We start from the raw sequence: 21239 nt of genomic DNA on the forward strand, positions 1-21239 counted from the left end.
AAGGTTTGACTTGGTATCTTGGTGGCAGTTTGGTCTTGGCTTGGATATCTCTCATTTTGATCTGATTCTATGAGGTAAGGATTGTTGGGTTTCCCCTTGTGGGTTTTGCCCGAGCTACTAGCCTAATTTCTGGTGTCCTCTGTCTCATTGTGATCTCTGTTTTTCTTGGATGATTGAACAATTGTATAATTGTTTGATAAAGAAGACATAAGTAATAAGAACACATCTAATATTTACAAGTAATTATCAAGAAGCGGAATTTACTAGACTATATTGCAGTTGGTTTCTCAACAAATGATATTCTAAACATGACACATTTTGCACAACGCAGCCACAAAAAACACAAAGAATAGCAAAAAGAAGAAAAAATGCAACAGAGGAAGCAAGAGAAGTGCGAAATAGACCACTACACAGAGCCTTTTCCACAGGCATTAGTTGCGATTCAATACTCAACTGTAAACCTTAGCGAATAATGTGTTTCCTCACCAACCACTAATTCACCTTCCATTAAACAAAAGGATTACAAGTACCGTTCCAGTTTGCTATTGACAGAACTGAACTTCTGCAAAAGTTGGATATATGGGCATTTTCAATTCGGAGCTTACAAGATGAGCCCTTTGAAATTGGCATACATAATAACATAAGCAGAAGAAAAATTGTCTATCTAATTGTCTCTCCTGGTTAATTTCTTGTTTGACCTGCGTTTAGGACTTGATCCATGATTTTCAGTTGTATTTTCGCCATCATCTAACAAATGGCTGTAATCCTCTAAAGTTGCAAATGGAGACTGTCTTGGATTTGCTGAAGCTTTTCTTTTCTTTTGTTTCATTCTTCCTGCAATATCTATTGCCTCTGAATCAAAATCTAACTCCTCGTCAACGTTTGTCTCATCATCTCCAGATGCATCTTCAACAATATCTGTGTCACCTCCACTGTCATCAGCCAACAAGGACTCATCGTCTAGTTCAAGCACCTTATCCAATTTTTCATAGTCATATTCACCATCACTCTGATATTGCACATCAAGGCCCACATCTTGCTCTATCAAATTATCAATTTCATCATTGTCACTTTCATCACCCCCAGCAAAATCATCTCCAGCATCGTCAACAAGGAGATCATCTCTTATGGTTTCATCATCAATTTCTTTTTCTTTCTTTTTCTTTGGTTTTCGTTTGGATGAGTTGGCCTTTGCCAAATAAAACTTGTGAAAAACAACATCTTCGGGACGAACTTCTTCTTCTGCCAAAGATAAGAGGTCTGGTCCTACTAGAGGGGGAATAATGTCAACCTGTTCAAAAAACCAATTATATTAGTCCCAAAACCATGCAATTATTTTATACAATACTCTATTTCTGTTAATCCAGGATAGTTTCAATTTTCTGATCTATATATTCTTGTCCATCACAAAGAAATTATAGGATTACGTGCCACTTTCATCCTTCTTTCTACATGTGTGTATATATGAGTAATCGTGTGCATAGCAAAGCATGAGGAAGTTGACCAAAAACACCCAATTTATTTTTAATAGAATCTATTGGGAATATAAACTGACGAGAAAGCATTAAAGCCAATTGCCAATAGTCTGTTCCCATTAAGCATATAAATCAAGTGATGCAGATCAATAATCCATTGCATAGCCTCTAGATATAAATTGAAAAAATGCAATAATATTACCAAAAAAAAAGATCTCCATAAATCATTTGGAAGTGAAACCTTGGCTTTATATACTGCAAAAAAGAAAATAGAAAAGAAGTGTCACCATAGTAATTGCACCCTGCTTGTGGATCATCTCAGGCAGAACTTCATGGGAACTTCCTCAGAAATTCCAAGCACTGCTTTGGAAAACAAAAACATTATTGCAAGATATTTCACCAGAGAGGCGGCCATTCAATTAGAATAAATTTCTCTGCCTATCTTCCTCTCTGTGTGCAGTGAAATTAAATTTCTTTTCTTGAGAAATTAAGACAGTTTGCTCTCATTTCTTGCTTCTTCAAAATATTATCAAAATGCAGCTTCCCGCATACCCGATGCCACAAACATCAGAGATGAGAGTGATAGAGGATGAAGGGACGCCACTTCTCCCTCCACCTCTCTTTCTACTACTGCTACTACTTCCATCTCTAGGTTGTGGTAGAGCTTTAGGCCTATTACAGCATGCACTTTTGTCCAGAGCAGGCTCTTCTCTTTCATTTATTGCCATTAGTATTTCTTTGTACTATGTTAGCTTTTCTCTATTTTCAGTAGTGTTCCTGACACTCCCTGTTGATTTTTGGTAGCTACAGTTGGTATTCAAGTTGACCTAATTAAAGGAAATCAAATTATTATTTTTGAAGCTCATGGAGGATCCAAAACAAAGGTCAGCCCCACCAGCTGAATTGGTTTGACCTTTGGTCAAAACCCACTTGATTTGACCACTATATATTTATTATTGACATTCAACCTCACTCATTTGGAAAAAAAATTCAGATCGCACAAAAAAAACATCTATTCTTCTGTTCACACATGAGTCTTCAGAAGTTTGACTGAACATTTTTGAAGTCTATTTGACCAGCATTGACTGAGTCTCTTTCTGATCTGTTTGACCGAATCTTTGACAAGTTTGACCATGGAAAGAAGCTTGATTTGGGCAGAGTTGACTGAGACTTTCTGGGAAGCTTTGTCCAGAGTTTGACTGAACTTCTGGGCAGCAGCAGGAGGCTGAAATTCAGCCTGTTTGACTCTGAGTTGACCAGATTGTAGAAAGCCGAAATAAGGCCAGTTTGACCATGTTTGACCTGTGGTAGACTGATGGTCTAGTTTGACCAAATTTGACTTATTAAATCAGACTGAACCTTTTGCTGAATTGAACAATCTCTTCTAGAAAAGATTGCTGGGTTTTTTCCCGAGTTTGGCTTTCTCAGGGGAAAAAATTTGGTGTCTATTGTGCATGGCTTGTCAACTGTGATCTTTACTGTTCTATTGCATTTACAGTTTAATTTTCAGAGTGTAATTACTTAATGATGCTTTGAAAGTATGCTAAAGTAAGACAGGAAATTGTAAGTAATTATCAGTGACAGGAAATTGTGCTTGTCTAAATTAGCACTAGAAAATCAACGTGATATCAAAGCTTCGGTGAAGGCCATTAAAGATCACCTTTGAAGACACCTATTTTTGCAATATGATCTGTGACCAAATTCTTCACTAGATGGCTCCCTCTATCAAGCCTAAATATAGGCTAGAAGGTGCTATAAATTTTAGAGCTTGGAAGACCAAAATAGATCTCATTCTTAAAGATAATGATGTCATGGACTATGTGGAAAGCAAAGTTACTGACCCTCAGGATAATGAGGGAAAGGCCAAACACAAGAAGATGGAAATTAAGGCCAAGAGATTCTTGTTGAATCCATCTAAGGCCATATGATTCCATTTGTTTCTGAGCTGAAGACTTCTGGGATTGTATGCAATCAACAACATTGGTCAGAAGATGACCTTGAAGAATCAACTTCGTGATATACAGATGTCTAGATCTGATACTGTGGCTTCCTATTTCATGAGGATCTCTCAATTAAGAGATCAGCTCAAGACCACTGGAGAGAATATTGATGAATCAGAACATGTGACTATGACCCCTAATGGATTTCTAGATTCATGGGATTCATTTGTATCAAACATTTGTGGCAGATCAGAAATTCCAAAGTTTGATCAACTATGGAATGCCTGTATTCAGGAGGAGTCAAGGCTAATATCGAAAGGGAAAATTCAGAGACCTCAAGATGATGAGTCTTAAGCACTTGCAATTCATAGGAAGAATGGTAAAGGAAGGAAAATTTTGGAAAAGGAATACAGGTAGAAGACCTGCTCCCATTCAACATCAAAAGGACATGTCAAAGATTCAGTGTCTCAATTGTGACAAGTTAGGTCACTATAAAAACTAGGGCCCTAAAAGTAATAATGATAGAAAGAGGAAGGACAAGCAAAATGCTTCAGTTGCAGACATTGATGATGATGGGCATCCACATCAGAAGAGATCTAGGAATGACAATACAGATGATCTTATTATTTCAGATAGTATAGATAGTGAGGGAGTTGACAATTCCCTACACTCCTCAGATCAAAAAGGTAAGTATTTCATTTTTTTTCTTTCTACTTGATTGTTATTACTTTATTTTTGTAGAACCTCTTCTCTTTATATTTTTGGCTTGGTTATAATCGTTTCTTCTTCTTGAAAATTATGGTAGCCATGGTCGGTATTTTCATCATGGAAATTTAAATTATATATTTACCTCCAAAATCATGACAGATCGGCTCCACCAAAAGACAAGTCAGTTGGGTCCCTTTGAAGCACCCATTCGACCCCCTATGATGACTATATATATGTGAGGAATTGCTCCTCATTTGGCAATTCGTTTTGAACAATTACATCTGTGTTTCTGCGAGCTATTGAAGGAAGGAGGGCCGAAATTTTAGGAGGCCGAAATTCTAGGGAGAGCCGAAATTTCAGGGAATTGGTTTTTGACATGGCACTTGATCATGATTTTGGTTACTTGTCTAGTGATTATTCTGCTATTATTTGTGATGTATTGATGAATCTGGAAAGTCTCTCTCATAAGGAAGAAGTTTTCCTGGGTTTTCCCCTTGTGGGTTTTGCCCTGGCTGTGTGCCTAAGTTCTGTGTCTCTTGTCTTATGGTTTGTTGATATTTCTACTGTGATTTGCTACTGCTCTTTTATGCTTATGAATGATTTTCTTATCACTATTTAATGAAATGAATATTAAATAACACTGATAACGTTTTGATGCTGTGAAAAATATGAAAATTATTCTAACCTATGCCCTAGATAAAAATTCAACATCATAGAGCTGGGGGGACGTTGAAGAGCAGCTGGCTGAATTGATGGAGGTCTATGGCGAGTTCTGGGCATATATCTCTGTTCCAAACCCTATTTGATAAGCAGTCAAGGAGATGACTTCATTTAAAAAACTAAAATTTTGTTCTCCTCCTCTGGTTTGACCGAACTCCATTGGAAATTTTGTGATCCTAATTAAATGATCTATGGAAAAGGTCTATAATTCCAGATCTGCATAGTGTTATGAAGAGAAGATCCAATCCGAGCCTCAGAAGTTTGATCTGAGTCCTCTCCACACTAATGGGCTAAGACCCCTGTGATATGATTCTAAAAGGAAGCGCAGGTCTAGATCTTCATTTGACCTCTCTGTGACATGCATTACACCTTGAATATTTGCGAAAATCTGAGACTAATCGAGCTTCTGAGCAAGCTCTGTCATCCAGTCTCATAATCCTTGTATATGAGCCTCTGTGTCAAGCAAGTTAATTCCAGCTCGGTGGAATCATACAAGCCTCTTTATGGCATTTCATGAACTCTGAGTCACAGATCATATCTCTGTTGTGCGAAGTTCTCATTATCCTGTGAACTCCTGTTATATGCAAAATGGAATAATATGAAAGAAGTCTGAGCCTTCTAAACTTTAAAGTGCGAATTTGGATCCAAATCCTTGTGATAAAGAGCAGTCAATAAAGATCTAGCTTGTAGCAATTGCAAAGGTCTGTGGTCCATGCTCTGTGGATAAGCGAAATTCTGAAATATTCATGCAATGTTTTAACTTAGTAGGAGCTGAATAAGGCATCAAATTCATTCTAACGTAGCATACCATTCATTCTGAACTCAGTAGGAGCTGAATAAGGCATCAAATTCATTCTGAAGTTCCATTCACTACCGTGGAATGTTCATCATATATTCTTTTTCAATTGTGATCCATTCTTGGAAATTAGCAAATGATTGGGCCAATGATCTATCACTGATATACTGTGTAAATGGCAAAGTTCAAAATCATCTAGTCTGTGAAAGATTTGGTTCTACATTGTTCAGAGGCCTACGGTACATAATCAAACCTGAATATAAGTCGAGATCCTTGACATATGATCTGTGTAAGATAATCTATGTCTGATGTCATACACCATTATTGAGATGCAATCTAATATGCATGTGATTGAAATTTGAGACTCTAAAGTCACTATCTCTATAGGCACCTTATTTTTGTATTTTTTAATCTGAATTATGAAGAGAAAGAATCCAAAGTTAGTCTTTGAAGCATGATCCATGATCCGATCTTATGTAGCATCCGAATGACATCAAAGTCATTTCTGTAATTTGACGCATCTAAGCTAACGCTGAGGTACTCGAGCTACTGCAGTTCTGAGTCATGTGAACTCTTTGATCTCTTTTTGAACTAGATGATCCATGAAAAGTCAAATGCATTGACGCACGTAAGAAGTCAAGTACTAATGTGTTTTATTTCTGATCTCTGAGGCAATCTCTTAAAGATATATATAAGTATGAGCTCAGTTAAATCAAGCCGACCTGAATAATTATTTATCACTTGATGAATTGCATGGGATCATTATCATGACAACTTATTTATGTGAGGTAGCTACGTTCTCTCTCATATCTTTTATGAAGTTGCTGATCCCAGGGTATCATGGTCTCGGCAACGACTTTATCTTGGTTGTCAATAGAGATTCCATATCTCCAGAACAGGCTATCAAATTGTGTGATCAAATTTGTTTTTTGAAATTCAGACTGATGGAGTCATTTTTTGCTATGCTTAGAGTTAATGGCACCTACTCCATGTGAATATTAAACTCTGATGGCAGCGAGCTTGAGATGTGTGGGAATGGAAAGGACTGTTTTTACAACAGGAGTTGGTCTAATTGTTCCCGTTGCACTCAAATTGTCAAAGTTCCAAGGAAGCAGAAGTACCAAATTTTTCGACAGGATCGGGTCCCCTATCAGTAGTCCATGTGTCATGGTCAACCCAATCTTGATCCGTAAACTGCCGTGGATATTCCACTGGACAGTTCGTCACAACAAATGTAATAATATTATATTAAAACTCTTAATATCCTACACTATTACAGTTTATTAAACTTTAAGATCTATGGATTTAACTGTAATTAGTGCATGCATGCGTATGGAAATTATGCAGGAAAGTAGAGAACGACAAAATAAGCGCACACACATAAGACACAATATATGCTCTCTGGGAAACCCTTTCGGGAGAAAACCCAGCTGGAAGGTGAGGCTGCTTCGCTCTTTTTCTTTGTCTGGAAATATGGTTGCAAGTACAAATAAGTAATGCTTGTGGCCCGTGGGCTGCCATAGTACACAGATCCTCTTTGTGTGCTCTACCTCCTATCTCTCCTGGCTATCTTTTCTCAGCTATGGAACAAAATGCACTCAAAATAATGGAATGCCTCTTCCTCCCAGTGGCCCAGTTATAACATAGCCCGATAGCCTACTAGTGGTTAAGTTTGACTATATCAACTCTTAACTAGAGTTACAAAATAGATTCTTCTAAAGTCTTTTACATCACAAACACGTGGCTAGCCCATTTTCCATGAATAATGGAGGTTGACACAGCATCCTCTTGAACTATATGTGTGAGAATATGAAGGTCAACTTCTAAGTGGCATAACTTTTCACACCCTGTTTCGCCAAATTGGGTCCCGTGAGATGATTCCTCCACTTTTTCCACTCCAAATGCATGGAGCTTCGAGATGGATGACAAACAATATAATGATCCAATTTGGATCAAACCTCCCCATTTTGGGAGGCTTTTGGTCCTCAAAAGCTTTTACTAAATGAGGTGAGGAAATTTTTCCTCCACCTTCTATCTAGTGAACCATTAAGCTTTGCCTAGAAGTTGTCCCTTCAACCCAATCTGCTAGAGTTCATGTTGCCCCTATCTTGTAGTTTTGGACCTCTTTTGCAAAATTGTATCCTCTGTCAACTCTGCTTGAGCGTCTGGTGTCAAATCCTCCATAGAAGGTACGACCTGTTCCTCTTCCTGATCTAGCATGGAAGGCTCATAGAGTTTCAAATTCTCTACATTCACAACTGAGTAAATGCGCATATATGGTGGTAAATTGAGTCAATAGGCATTATTACCCACCTTTTCTAGTATCTCAAAGGGATCATACCTTAGAGCCTTGATTTTCTTACCAGGCCCCTGCAGCCTCTCCTTGTTCAACTGTATCCATACTCTGTCTCCCACCTTGAATGATTTCTTTGTTTTGTGTTGATCATGTCTGGCCTTATACTTCTCCTGTGACTTCTGCAGTGTTTCTTGTACCTGTAGATGGACCTGTCTGATCTTCTCTATAGATTTTTCAGTCCTCAAAGCATCTCTTGTAAGATCTTCCCTCACTCCTCTTTGTTTCCCATATGCAATATCCAAAGGTGAAGGTGACAAATATCCAAAACAAGTCTCACATGGGCACTTTCTTGTAGAAGTGTGGACCGCTATGCTATAATAATGTTGTATATATACTGGATTTTCATCCCAGGCCTTCAGATGCTTCTTGTAGTATCCCCTCAGAAGTTGCACCGAGGTCTTGCTGACTACTTCTGCCTCCCCAACTGTCTGTGGATGGAATGTTGTACATCACTTCAAATTTGTGTCCATCTTCTCGCACAATGTAGTCGAGAATGCACTGAGAAATCTTATGTCCCTGTCTGAAATTATGTTCCTTAGTATCCCAAAGTGCACCAGACTTGTCCAAAGAACAAGTTTGTTGCTTCTTGTCCGCTAATGATCTTTTTACAAGACATCAAAACACACATCTTGTTGAACCTGTCAACTACCACAAATAGGTAGTAATGTCCCTTCCTGGTTGTTGGTAAACCTCCCACAAAGTCCATGGAAATGCTTTCCCAAGGACGAGTCGGTACAATTAAGGGATGATACAAACCTTGTTTCCTGTTGCTAGGCTTGCTGATACAACAAAGCATACATCCTCTTATGAACCTAGCTACCTGTTCTTGCATCTTGGGCCAATACACATACCTTTGTAAGTTAGCCACAATCTTCCCTACACCAAAGTGCCCTGTAACCTTGGAGGTGTGAGCCTCTCTAATCAGCTGCAAACACTCACCTTTAGGAACACATAGCTTATCCAGCCTGTAGAGTAACCCATCCTGGAGATGGTAGTCAACGGTGCCATTGCCATAGTGCACATGAGTTTGACTCTGCAACTGCTGATACACCTTCTTGAAGTCCTTATCTTCTGAAAATGCCTCTCTGTATACATCATGGGTGAATGGCTCCATGTGTATAAGAGTCCCCAAAGCTGTAATCTTTGATATGGGTGGCTTTGAAAGCATATCGACCAACTCGTTTGTGTTGCCCTTCTTATACTTGATCACCAAATGAAACTGTTGTTAAACACCCCATCCACTTGTAATGCCTGGTCTGTTGTAGCTTACTCTGAGCCTGCAAGTAGTGTAATGGCTGGTGATCTGTGTGGATTATTGTCTCCTTTCCCATCAGATAATGCTTCCACTTCAACACAACTTGCACCATGGCATAGAACTCCTTATTGTAGGTAGGGTAGTTAAGAACTTCCCCATGAAATACTTTAGAATGGTAGAAAACAAACCTTCCTCCCTACACCGAGATAGCTCCCACAACACACCCACTCGCATCTGTCTCCACTTCAAAGGGCCACTGCAAGTTTGGTAATGCCAGAATTGGTACTTGACTGATCTTCTTCTTTAGCTCCTTGAAAGCCTTCTGCTAACCTTTTCCCCACTGGAAACTCTTGCCACTTGCCGTTATGGCGTGGAGCAGTGTTGCTACAACTGAAAATTGTTGAAAAGTGTAATTAGGTTCGGTCTTCATAATGACATGCAATTATGTTTAATGTAATGAGATGTAAATAAGAAAAATGAAATTATTATATTGACTTGCTTCATGGGTTTCAAGAGTAAGGGATTTTGTTTTTGAGTCAAGACTCCCATTGAGAGTCTTTAGGATTTATATGTCGTCTAGTCATAAAATGTTAGAGTCATTGTCATGTAAATGAATTCATGTTACACTTTGAAAAAGGCCATCTTGTCTATGTAAAGTATCCTCCAAGAACTTGTCACCTAACCTCTTCAAGTTGGCGTACAAACAATGAAGGAACTCTCTAGATGAAGTCGGCCTAACTCTAGTTGTCAAGTCAGCCTAAAGATCATGTGAAATGGTGTATAAATAGCCTAACTCGACCTCCATTCTAAGCAAGTAACTCAATCTGAATTCGGTCTAGAAAGAAGTATGAAGAAAGGGTGGAAAGGAGTGCGAAGGAGCTGTGAAGTGAGACTATCTTTTGGATGTGCTCTAGCCACAAAAATTGGTGGAGAGGCTAAAGCACATGAGATCTCCAATACCCATAAATGATTTGGGCAGATTCTAAACAGTTTGGGAGATATTAAAATAATTAATATTTTTAATGGAGTCCGTAAATCTAAACTTAGGGAAAATAAAATATTAATGTGAATTAATATAAAACTTTGTTAGAAGGGTCCAAAAGTCATGGATCAAGCCAGAGTTAATCTTAGTCATTGATTAGGGACTTAATCTCGATCGTTGATTTGTCAATGAGAAAAGTATAAGAGGAGGCTTGAGGGTCACTTGGAGAAAACACAGAGGGAGACCAGTCAGTTCAATTTCTGGAGCAAGGTTAGCTAAGAAATTTGAACTAGTGGTCTGGCGAGTAGTCAGGAGGCAGCAAGTATGGAATAGAGAGACGAGATCAGGCACTGGAGACCAGCTGAGGCAAGAGAGGCAGACGCAGAGCATTTCAAGCAGACACAGAGGCAGCAAGAGACTGCGTAGTCACTAGAGGGGTTGCGTGGGTGACACAGAGAGGCCCAAGGTTGACGCAGTCAAGCAGGGGCTGACGCAGAGTATCTGGGAGCCATGCAGAGTGTCTGGGAGCCACGCTGACGTTGGGACTCGAACAAGTGCTGGAGTTTTTCTCTCTATGAGTAAGCCAATTTGGCACCCTGTTGTATTGAAGAGTTGCTAAATAATAAAATCCTCCCTTGCTGCACCGATTTTCCCACATTGGGTTTTTCCAGGGGCTGTTGTCCAAAATATTTGTGTCAATGTGTTAATTCTTGTGCATGTGTTTGTTTCTGTATTATGGTGTGATATATGCAGCAGAATTTATTTTAATGTTTATTGAAAGAATTTCATAAATAACTTATTGAAGAATAAGTAGGAAAAGTAAATCAGATGTTACAGTGATAGAATTTTCACATGGTATCAGAGCAAGTAATCAGAGACAGGAAGGGAAAATCAGTTATGGGTCGAGACCACAATGCAGAGGCATCCATGTCAGGGGACTCGCACAGATTTTGAGAAAATTGCACAAAAGAAAGAGACTTTGATTTCTCTATGTTGGCTTGCAGGCTGGAAGAAGAAGTGGCTTGTATGACTAGTTCTGGATCATCAGAAGTATGGTATATAAATAGTGGAGCCTCGTGGCATATGACGGGAATCAGGGAATGTTTCTCAGAATATCGAGAAGAGAAGATGAACTTTCAGATCACCATGGGGAACAAGGCAAAGTGTACTCTAGTAGGGAAGGGTACCATAGTCTTTCAAACAGAATCGGGAGAACGGTTCTGTGCTACAAATGTGTTGCATGTACCAAGATTGGGGATGAACTTACTTTCTGTGTCGCAACTTCAAGGCAAGGGCTATGATGTCTACTTCATCAAGGAGAAGGTATACGTCAAACACCCGAGCTGGAAAAAGAAAGTGCAAATCAGGATCAAAAGTAACAAGTTGTATAGATTACAACTAGAATCACCAATTGCACTAATAGGCAGTCATGGAGACAAGGACTTGAATGAACTATGGCACAGAAGAATGGGTCATTTGCACCATGGAGCTCTGAGAATTCTCAGGAGAATTGTAACAGGAGTTCCGAATTTGAGTACGGAAGGAGATGATGTATGCAGAGGACGCGCTCTAGGAAAGTATGCCAAGGCAACATTTCCTAGGAGAAAACACAGGGCCAAGAGTGTAGTAGGATTGATACACTCAAATATCTACGGACCTATGCCTGTCAAAGCTCTTAGTGGTGCCGAGCATTTCCTTACCTTCATTGATGACCACTCAAGGAAAACTTGGATTTTTTTTTTTTTTTAAAAGTACAAGGTTTTCTGTCAATTCAAAGAGTTCAAGGCTCTAGTGGAGAATCTCACTGAGAAGAAAATAAAAGTTTTGCGCTCAGATAATGGTGGAGAGTATGTCGATAAGGACTTCACTGATTTTTGCACTAAGGAGGGCATCAAAATAGAGTGGACAACTCCCTACAATCTGAAGCAGAATGGAGTAGCAAAAAGAAAGAACATGACTATTATAGAAGCAACTAGGGCCATGATGTATGATCGGGATATGCAGAAATTCCTGTTGATTTGGGGTAGCATCAGATGTGCTCTAGCCACGAAAATTGATGGAGAGGCTAAAGCACATGAGATCTCCAATACTCATAAATGGCTTGGGCAGATTCTAAATAGTTTGGGAGATATTAAAATAATTAATATTTTTAATGGAGTCCCTAAGTCTAAACTTAGGGAAAATAAAATATTAATGTGAATTAATATAAAACTGTGTTAGAAGGGTCCAAAAGTCATGGATCAAGCCAGAGTTAATCTTAGCCGTTGATTAAGGACTTAATCTCAGTCGTTGATTTGTCAACGAGAAAAGTATAAGAGGAGGCTTGAGGGTCACTTGGAGGACACACTGAGGGAGACCAGTCAGTTCAATTTCTAGAGCGGGGTTAGCTGAAAAATTCGAACTAGTGGTCTGGTGAGCAGTCAGGAGGCAGCAAGTACGGAACAAAGAGAAGGGATCAGCCACTGGAGACCAACATTGAGGCAAGAGAGGCAGACGCAAGGCATTTCAGGCAGACGCAAAGGCAACAGGAGACTGCGCAGTCACTAGAGGGCCTGCGTGGGTGATGCAGAGAGGCCCAGGGCTGACGTAGAGTGTCTGGGAGCCACGTAGAGGTCAGCGAAGCTGACGCTGGGACTAGGAGAAGTGCTGGAGAATTTTTCTCTCTGTGGGTAAGCCAGTTTGGCACCCTGTTGCACTGAAGAATTGTTGAATAATAAAATCCTCCCTTACTGCACCGGTTTTCCCACATTGGGTTTTTCCAGAGGCTATTGTCCAAAATATTTGTGTCAATGTGTTGATTCTTGTGCATGTATTTGTTTCTGTATTACGGTGTGATATCTGCGGAAGAATTTATTTTAATGTTTATTGAAGGAATTTCATAAATAACTTATTGAAGAATAAGTAGGAAAAGTAAATGAGATGTTGCAGTGATAGAATTTTCACATGGTATCAAAGCGAGTAATCAGACACAGGAAGGAAAAATCAATTATGGGTCGAGACCACGATGCAGAGGCATCCACGTCAGGGGACTTGCACAGATTTTCAAAAGATTGCACAACAGAAAGAGACTTCGATTTCTCTATGTTGGCTTCCAGGCTAGAAGAAGAAGTGGCTTGTATGACTAGTTCTGCATCATCAGAAGTGTGGTATATCGATAGTGGAGCCTCGTGGCATATGACGGGAATCAAGGAATGTTTCTCAGAATATCGAGAAGAAAAGTTGAACTTTCAAATCACCATGGGGAACAAGGCAAAGTGTACTCCAATAGGAAAGGGTACCATAGTTTTTCAAACAGAATCAGGAGAACAGTTATGTGCTACAAATGTGCTGCATGTACCAAGATTGGGGATGAACTTACTTTCTGTGTCGCAATTTGAAGGCAAGGGTTATGACGTCTACTTCATCAAGGAGAAGGTATACGTCAAACACCCGTGCTGGAAAAAGAAAGTGCAGATCGGGATCAAAAGTAATAGGTTATATAGATTACAACTAGAATCACCAATGGCACTAATAAGCAGTCATGGAGAGAAGGACTTGAATGAACTATGGCACAGAAGAAGGGTCATTTGCACCATGGAGCTCTAAGAATTCTCAAGAGCATTGTAACAAGAGTTCCAGATCTGAGTATGGAATGAGATGATGTATGTAGAGGATGCGCTCTAGGGAAGTATTCCAAGGCAGCATTTCCTAGGAGCAAACACAAGGCCAAGAGTGTACTAAGATTGATACACTTAGACATCTGCGGACCTATGTTTGTCAAAGCTCTCAGTGGTGCCGAGTATTTCCTTACCTTCATTGATGACCGCTCAAGGAAAACTTGGATCTATTTTCTAAAAACCAAGGACGAGGTTTTCTGTCGATTCAAAGAGTTCAAGGCTTTGGTGGAGAATCTGGCTAGGAAGAAAATAAAAGTTTTGCGCTCAGATAATGGTGGAGAGTATGTCGATAAGGACTTCACTGATTTTTGCGCTAAGGAGGGCATCAGAAGAGAGTGGACAACTCCCTACAATCCGGAGTAGAATGGAGTAGTAGAAAGAAAGAATAAGACTATTGTAGAAGCAACTAGGGCCATGATGTATGATCAGGATATGCCGAAATTCCTGTGGGCGGAAGCATGCAACACAACAGTCTATGTTCAGAACAGGACTCCTCATCGGGCGTTGGGCAAGATTACTCCAGAGAAAGTTTTCATAGGGAAGACACCTGAAGTCAGTCATTTCAAGATATTTGGGAGTTTAGCATATTGCTGCATACCAGAGGAAAAGAGGAAGAAGCTGGATCAAACTACGGAAAAGGGATATCTGGTGGGATATAGTGAAAACACTAAGGCATACAGAATCTACCTTCTAGGGAGCAGGAAGGTAGTAGTTCGATGAGATGTAAAGTTCATGGACGATAGGGCTTTCAGAAAATGTCATGAGATGCCTTCCGAGGAGCAGTCAAAAGAGGAGTCGCGAGTTAAGCCTCTTCAACCAACGGAAGTAAAAAATTCTTCCTCAGGTCAGGAAGATTCTCAAGATGAGGAGGAGCTAATAGAAGCACCTGCTGGCAGAGGAAGAACTAGCAAGGAACTTCGTCAGATTTTGCGGGATGCAGAAGACTTCATCGATGCGCCAAGAAACAATAAGAGGGAGCGAAAACAACTAGATAGATATCAGGCATTAGTAGCTCAGGATGGGGAGCCTGCCAGTTTCAAGGAGGCAGCTCAACATCAGGTTTGGCTAGACGCGATGGTAGAGGAGTACAACTCCATAATGGTGAATGATGTCTGGGAGGTAGTGCCAAGGCCTCAAGACAAATCAGTGGTAGGTTTGAGATGGATCTACAAGATCAAATATGTTGCAGACGACAGTGTTGAGAAATACAAGGTCAGGTTTGTGGCTAAGGGGTATGCTCAAAAGGAAGGAATTGACTACGAGGATACCTTCGCCCCGGTAGCCAGGTATACGTCTATTAGGACCGTGATATCTCTTGGAACTCAGATGGGATGGGAGATTCATCAAATGGATGTCAAAACGGCTTTGCTGAACAGGGTAATAGAAGAAGAGGTATACATTGAACAACCAGAGGGATTTGAGAAACATGAGAAGAAGTCTCATTTGAAACAGTGACCTAGAGCATAATATGGTCGAATCGATGGCTACTTGCAGAAGATGGGATTTGTCAAGAGTGACGCAAATCAAAATCTCTACTATTTGGTTGTAGAGAATGAGCTGCTAATCTTAGTATTGTATGTGGATGATCTCTTTTTGATAGGATCATCCAGGCTCGTCGGGGACTGCAAGAAGAATCTAGCCATAGAATTCGATATGAAGGATTTGGGATGAATGCATTATTTCCTAGGGTTGGAAGTTTGGCAGCAAAAGGGAGAGATCTTCCTTGAGCAAGGGAAATATGCTACAGAAATCCTGAAGAGATTCAGGATGGAGGACTGTGGACCCATGGCTACTCCAATGATCACCAACTAGAAGAAGATTGATGCAGCAGAAGACAAGGATGTTGATCCCACCTTATACAAGCAGTTCATAGGGTCCCTGATGTATCTAGTCAATACCAGGCCAGACATTTGCTACGTTGTCAACAACCTCAATCAGTTCATGGTGGAACCAAAGAGGGCGCACTGGGCAGCAGCCAAACATGTTCTCAGGTATTTACAGGGAACAGTCGATTATGGACTCTTGTACACCAGGAGTAAGGATATCAGATTGAGTGGATTTATTGATGCAGATTGGGCAGGAAGTTCAGGGGATCGGAAAATACCTCTGGGTAATGTTTCAACATTGGATCATGAATGACCTCCTGGTGTAGTAGAAAACAAAACTCTGTGGCTCTGAGCTCATCTGAGGTAGAATATATGCCGGCAAGCACAACTTCGTGTGAGGCCATATGGCTTAGAAAACTACTTGTGAACCTATTCAGAGGGAATATGGAGGCAACCAGTATCATGTGCGATAATCAGAGTTGCATCAAGCTCTCTGAGAATGCAGTGTTTCATGATAGGTCGAAGCATTTTGATATCTGATGTCACTTTGTCAAGGACTGTGTCCAACGAGGAGCTGTACAGTTGAGCTACACTCTACAGGAGAACAGGTGGCGCACATCCTCACCAAGGCCCTTGGAAGGACAAAGTTTGACTACTTCAGGGAAAAGATGGAGATGGTAAAGAACTCGTTTCAGTAGCAAAAATGGGAGTGATAACAGCGCGGATGCAGAGGGAGTTGCAGTGCGAACGCAATGTTGGGAGAAAGGACCAACATCAGGACAGATGCAGAGGGAGTTGTCGTACAGATGTAGCAGTGGCAGTAGCAAAGCCATGGGTAGTAGTATAGGATGCAGCAGTGCAGAGGATGTTGGGCAAGGAGGCTTAGCATCAGCTCAAGGACCCATGTCAGATGATCAGTGTGATACTCAGTGAGGAGTATTACTAGAGCACAGTCCTCGCGAAGAGGGAGTGTTGATTTGGGGTAGCATCGGATGTGCTCTAGCCACGAAAATTGGTGGAGAGGCTAAAGCACATGAGATCTCCAATACCCAGAAATGGTTTCAGCAGATTCTAAATAGTTTGGGAGATATTAAAATAATTAATATTTGTAATGGAGTCCCTAAGTCTAAACTTAGGGAAAATAAAATATTAATGTGAATTAATATAAAACCGTGTTAGAAGGGTCCAAAAGTCATGGATCAAGCCAGAGTTAATCTTAGCCATTCATTAGGGACTTAATCTCGGCTGTTGATTTGTCAACAAGAAAAGTATAAGAGGAGGCTTGAGGGTCACTTTGGAGGACACACTGAAGGAGACCAGTCAATTCAATTTCTAGAGTGGGGTTAGCTGAGAAATTCGAACTAGTGGTCTGGTGAGAAGTCAGGAAGCAACAAGTACGAAACAGCGAGAATGGAACATCATCAAGTTGAAGATTTGATCTTCACAAGTAAGTACCTTATTATAATACAATGTAGTAAAAATGACTTCCTTGTATGGAAAAGAAGGATAGGCATTGTCCTCGAAGTAAATGAAGTCATTGATCATGTCCATGGGAAGGTCTCTAAGCCATCCAAAGAACAAGCAATATCTGAATACATGGAAAGGGATCTCAAGGGTCAAAAGATTCTTAAGGAGTCTATCAAAGATCCACTCCTTTCCTATGTAGCCAAGCTGGAGACATCTAAAGAAATATATGATAAGCTGAGAGAACTTTTATCTAGAAGCACAATAGAAAAGATCTTATCACTTAGATCTGATCACTTAGATAAATTGAAGGTGTCAAAGGATGAAGGGATATCCTCATGTCTCTCAAAGGCATCTCAAATAAAAGATCAATTGAAGGATCTAGGAGAGATGGTATCTGATATCGAAACAATCTTCATTATTCTAAATGGATTAACTGATGAACAAGGTAACCTCATTTCTACTAGGGAAGAGGAAGATATCCCATTCATCAGATTATGGTTTCTCTCCAAGGCAGAGGAAGACAAGATGGAGAATGAAAGTGACGAAAGATCAGATAGAAGGGAACAATTAGAGTCAAGACGAAAAGTAAAATTTGGAAAGTTTGGTACTCCAAAGAAGAAAAAGAGAACATGGCTAAAGAAAGATGCTATGATTGTCATAATCTTGGGAACTACAGAAAAGATTGTCCTAAATGAAAGAGGGGCAGGGAAGAAGACTATTCTACTAATGAAGTGAAAGAACCAAGGACAAAGAAGCATAAGAAGGAAGAAGCAAAAGGATGATAAATATGATCTTCTTCATTAGAAAGTACCCTTCACTTGTAATTTATAGGTAGGAATAGTATAAATAATATAGGATGCATCAAATTAGAAAGAAGCATCGTAATAGAATCATTAGAAGTAAAATCTCGTGACATGGGAAGCAAAAAGTATGTTTGGTACAAATCCTACTAATTACAAAGAATAGGAAGCTCTTAGGAAGCCTCATTGATACATATAGAAAGGAGTGGAGGTCATCATCATCTAGGACCATCATAGTCAATAAAGAAAACATCTGTCGAGTGAGGATATGAAACATCCTCAAGTTTCTCTAATGGAATCCTAATCAAAGGATTCACCGATGTAGAAAGGAAAGCAAGGTTTTCATCAAGAATTCCAACTCGTGGGATCTAAAGGTGATAGCATGATGACATAGCAGGAAAGCAAGATAAAGTACTTTCGAATGAAGTTGCTACAGGAAGTTTGGATGAATGAAAAAAATGAGGTATGTATGCTTACATAGATAATTATGAAAGCCATGTCATATGGTTGCAGATAATATGGATCACTATTTTCATCCTGGGAAACATGATCAAGAGAAGAAAGGATCTCCTCCTCCGAAGGATTGCAGCAAAGCATAAGCTACACTAGATGAAATCAACATAATATGTTCTAATATGAATCATGATGAAGTTGACTACAATCAAGGAACTATGATTGGAAGTTCCTGGGAATGAAGTGTGTAAAGATAGGAAGAGATCGTGATAATATGCAACGAAGGTACAAGGCATTCAATATCTGAAGTCCAAGATGGAGAATGAAAGTGACGAAAGATCAGATAGAAGGGAACAATTAGAGTCAAGACGAAAAGTAAAATTTGGAAAGTTTGGTACTCCAAAGAAGAAAAAGAAGAACATGGCTAAAGAAAGATGCTATGATTGTCATAATCTTGGGAACTACAGAAAAGATTGTCCTAAATGAAAGAGGGGCAAGGAAGAAGACTATTCTACTAATGAAGTGAAAGAACCAAGGACAAAGAAGCATAAGAAGGAAGAAGCAAAAGGATGATAAATATGATCTTCTTCATTAGAAAGTACCCTTCACTTGTAATTTATAGGTAGGAATAGTATAAATAATATAGGATGCATCAAATTAGAAAGAAGCATCGTAATAGAATCATTAGAAGTAAAATCTCGTGACATGGGAAGCAGAAAGTATGTCTGGTACAAATCCTACTAATTACAAAGAATAGGAAGCTCTTAGGAAGCCTCATTGATACATATAGAAAGGAGTAGAGATCATCATCATCTAGGACCATCATAGTCAATAAAGAAAACATCTGTCGAGTGAGGATATGAAACATCCTCAGGTTTCTCTAATGGAATCCTAATCAAAGGATTCACCGATGTAGAAAGGAAAGCAAGGTTTTCATCAAGAATTCCAACTCGTGGGATCTAAAGGTGATCGCATGATGACATAGCAGGAAAGCAAGATAAAGTACTTTCGAATGAAGTTGCTACAGGAAGTTTGGATGAATGAAAAAAATGAGGTATGTATGCTTACATAGATAATTATAAAAGCCATGTCATATGGTTGCAGATAATATGGATCACTATTTTCATCCTGGGAAATATGATCAAGAGAAGAAAGGATCTCCTCCTCCGAAGGATTGCAGCAAAGCATAAGCTACACTAGATGAAATCAACATAATATGTTCTAATATGAATCATGATGAAGTTGACTACAATCAAGGAACTATGATTGGAAGTCCCTGGGAATGAAGTGTGTAAAGATAGGAAGAGATCGTGATAATATGCAACGAAGGTACAAGGCATTCAATATCTGAAGTCCAAGAAGATTTGACTAGAAGATCTCCCATAAGAATGTGAAGACTCTAATGGAAGTCAGAAAAAGATAGAGACCCTTGACAATGGATATCAGTGGGAGATGTGTCAATCTACGTGCAGGACGCTGATACTTACAAGAAGATGTCATGGTGAAAGATAATTACAAAGGTAATTTTGATTTGAAGTACTCATTGATTATTTTTGAACTAATATCGAGATAGGCTTATGTAGGACTACCAAAGGGAAATCTACGGATGACTTCTAAAGTTCCAAGTGGACCATATAGAAGGATGTAATATCTCTCTGAAAAATATGGCTTGAAAGCAAAATGACATGAAGCAAAGCTAGATGGAAAATCTGTTGGATCACTTTCTGATGAGTTCAGGACATGACTAACTCATGGATAAAAGTGATCGATGATCTATGCCCTATGTAGAAAGTTCCCAAAATTGAAGACTCCTTGACAAAGAAGAAATTCATGACATCGAAGGAAGGAGCTCTTCAAGCAACTGATTGTTCCAAGATCGCCACATGCGGAGTTACGGTAGGTTCCTAGTTAAGGGGTAGCCTGAACGAACTATGTCACAGAAGAATGGAACATTTGCACCATGGGGCTCTGAGAATTCTCAGGAAAACTGTAACAGGAGTTCTGAATCTTAGTACAGAACGAGATGATGTATGTAGAGGATGTGCTCTAGGAAAGTATGCCAAAGCGACATTTCCTAGAAGTAAAAACAGGGCCAAGAGTGTACTAAGATTGATACACTCAGATATCTGCAGACCTATGTCCACTAAAGCTCTTACTGGTGCTAAATACTTCGTCACCTTCATTGATGACCACTCAAGGAAAACTCAGATTTATTTTCTGAAAACCAAGGACAACGTCTTTTGTCGATTCAAAGAGTTCAAGGCTCTGGTAGAGAACCTAACAGGGAAGAAAATAAAGTTTTGCACTCAAATAATGGTGGAGAGTATGTCAATAAGGACTTCACTGATTTTTGCGCTAAGGAGGGCATCAGAAGAGAGTGAACAGCTCTTTACAATCCGAAGCCAAATGCAGTAGCAAAAAGGAAGAACAGGGCTATCATGGAAGTAGTTAGGGCCATGATGTATGATCAGGATATGCCAAAATTCCTGTGGGAAGAAGCATGGAACACGACAGTCTATGTGCAGAATAGAACTCCTCATAGGGCATTAGGCAAGATTACTCCAAAGAAATTCTTCACCGGGAAGACTCTTGAAGTCAGCGATTTCAGGATATTTGGGAGCCTAGCGTATTGTTGTATACCTGAGCAGAAAAGGAAGAAGTTAGATCAAACTGCAGAGAAAGGATATCTAGTGGGATATAGTGAAAACGCTAAGGCATATAGAATCTATCTTCCAGGGAGCAGGAAGGTAGTAGTTCGACGAGATGTGAAGTTCATGGAAGATAGGGCCTTCAGAAAATCTCGAG

The 21239-nt window shown here is 39.7% G+C and overlaps 1 protein-coding gene across 1 annotated transcript in view; it reads right to left on the reverse strand.

Moving 5' to 3' along the window:
- Positions 1-350: 350 nt before the first annotated feature.
- EDA25 (CCAAT-binding factor) overlaps positions 351-21239 on the reverse strand; it is a 327784-nt gene continuing 306895 nt past the window's right edge. The window contains 1 exon segment of the mRNA XM_089419585.1: positions 351-1291. Within this exon segment, the coding sequence (XP_089275711.1) occupies positions 665-1291 (627 nt within the window). The 3' untranslated portion in view covers positions 351-664.

Source organism: Pinus tabuliformis, chromosome 4_1, assembly GCF_031772625.1.
Source record: "Pinus tabuliformis cultivar Carrire ecotype Pingquan chromosome 4_1, CPIR1, whole genome shotgun sequence".
Lineage (NCBI taxonomy): Eukaryota > Viridiplantae > Streptophyta > Pinopsida > Pinales > Pinaceae > Pinus > Pinus tabuliformis.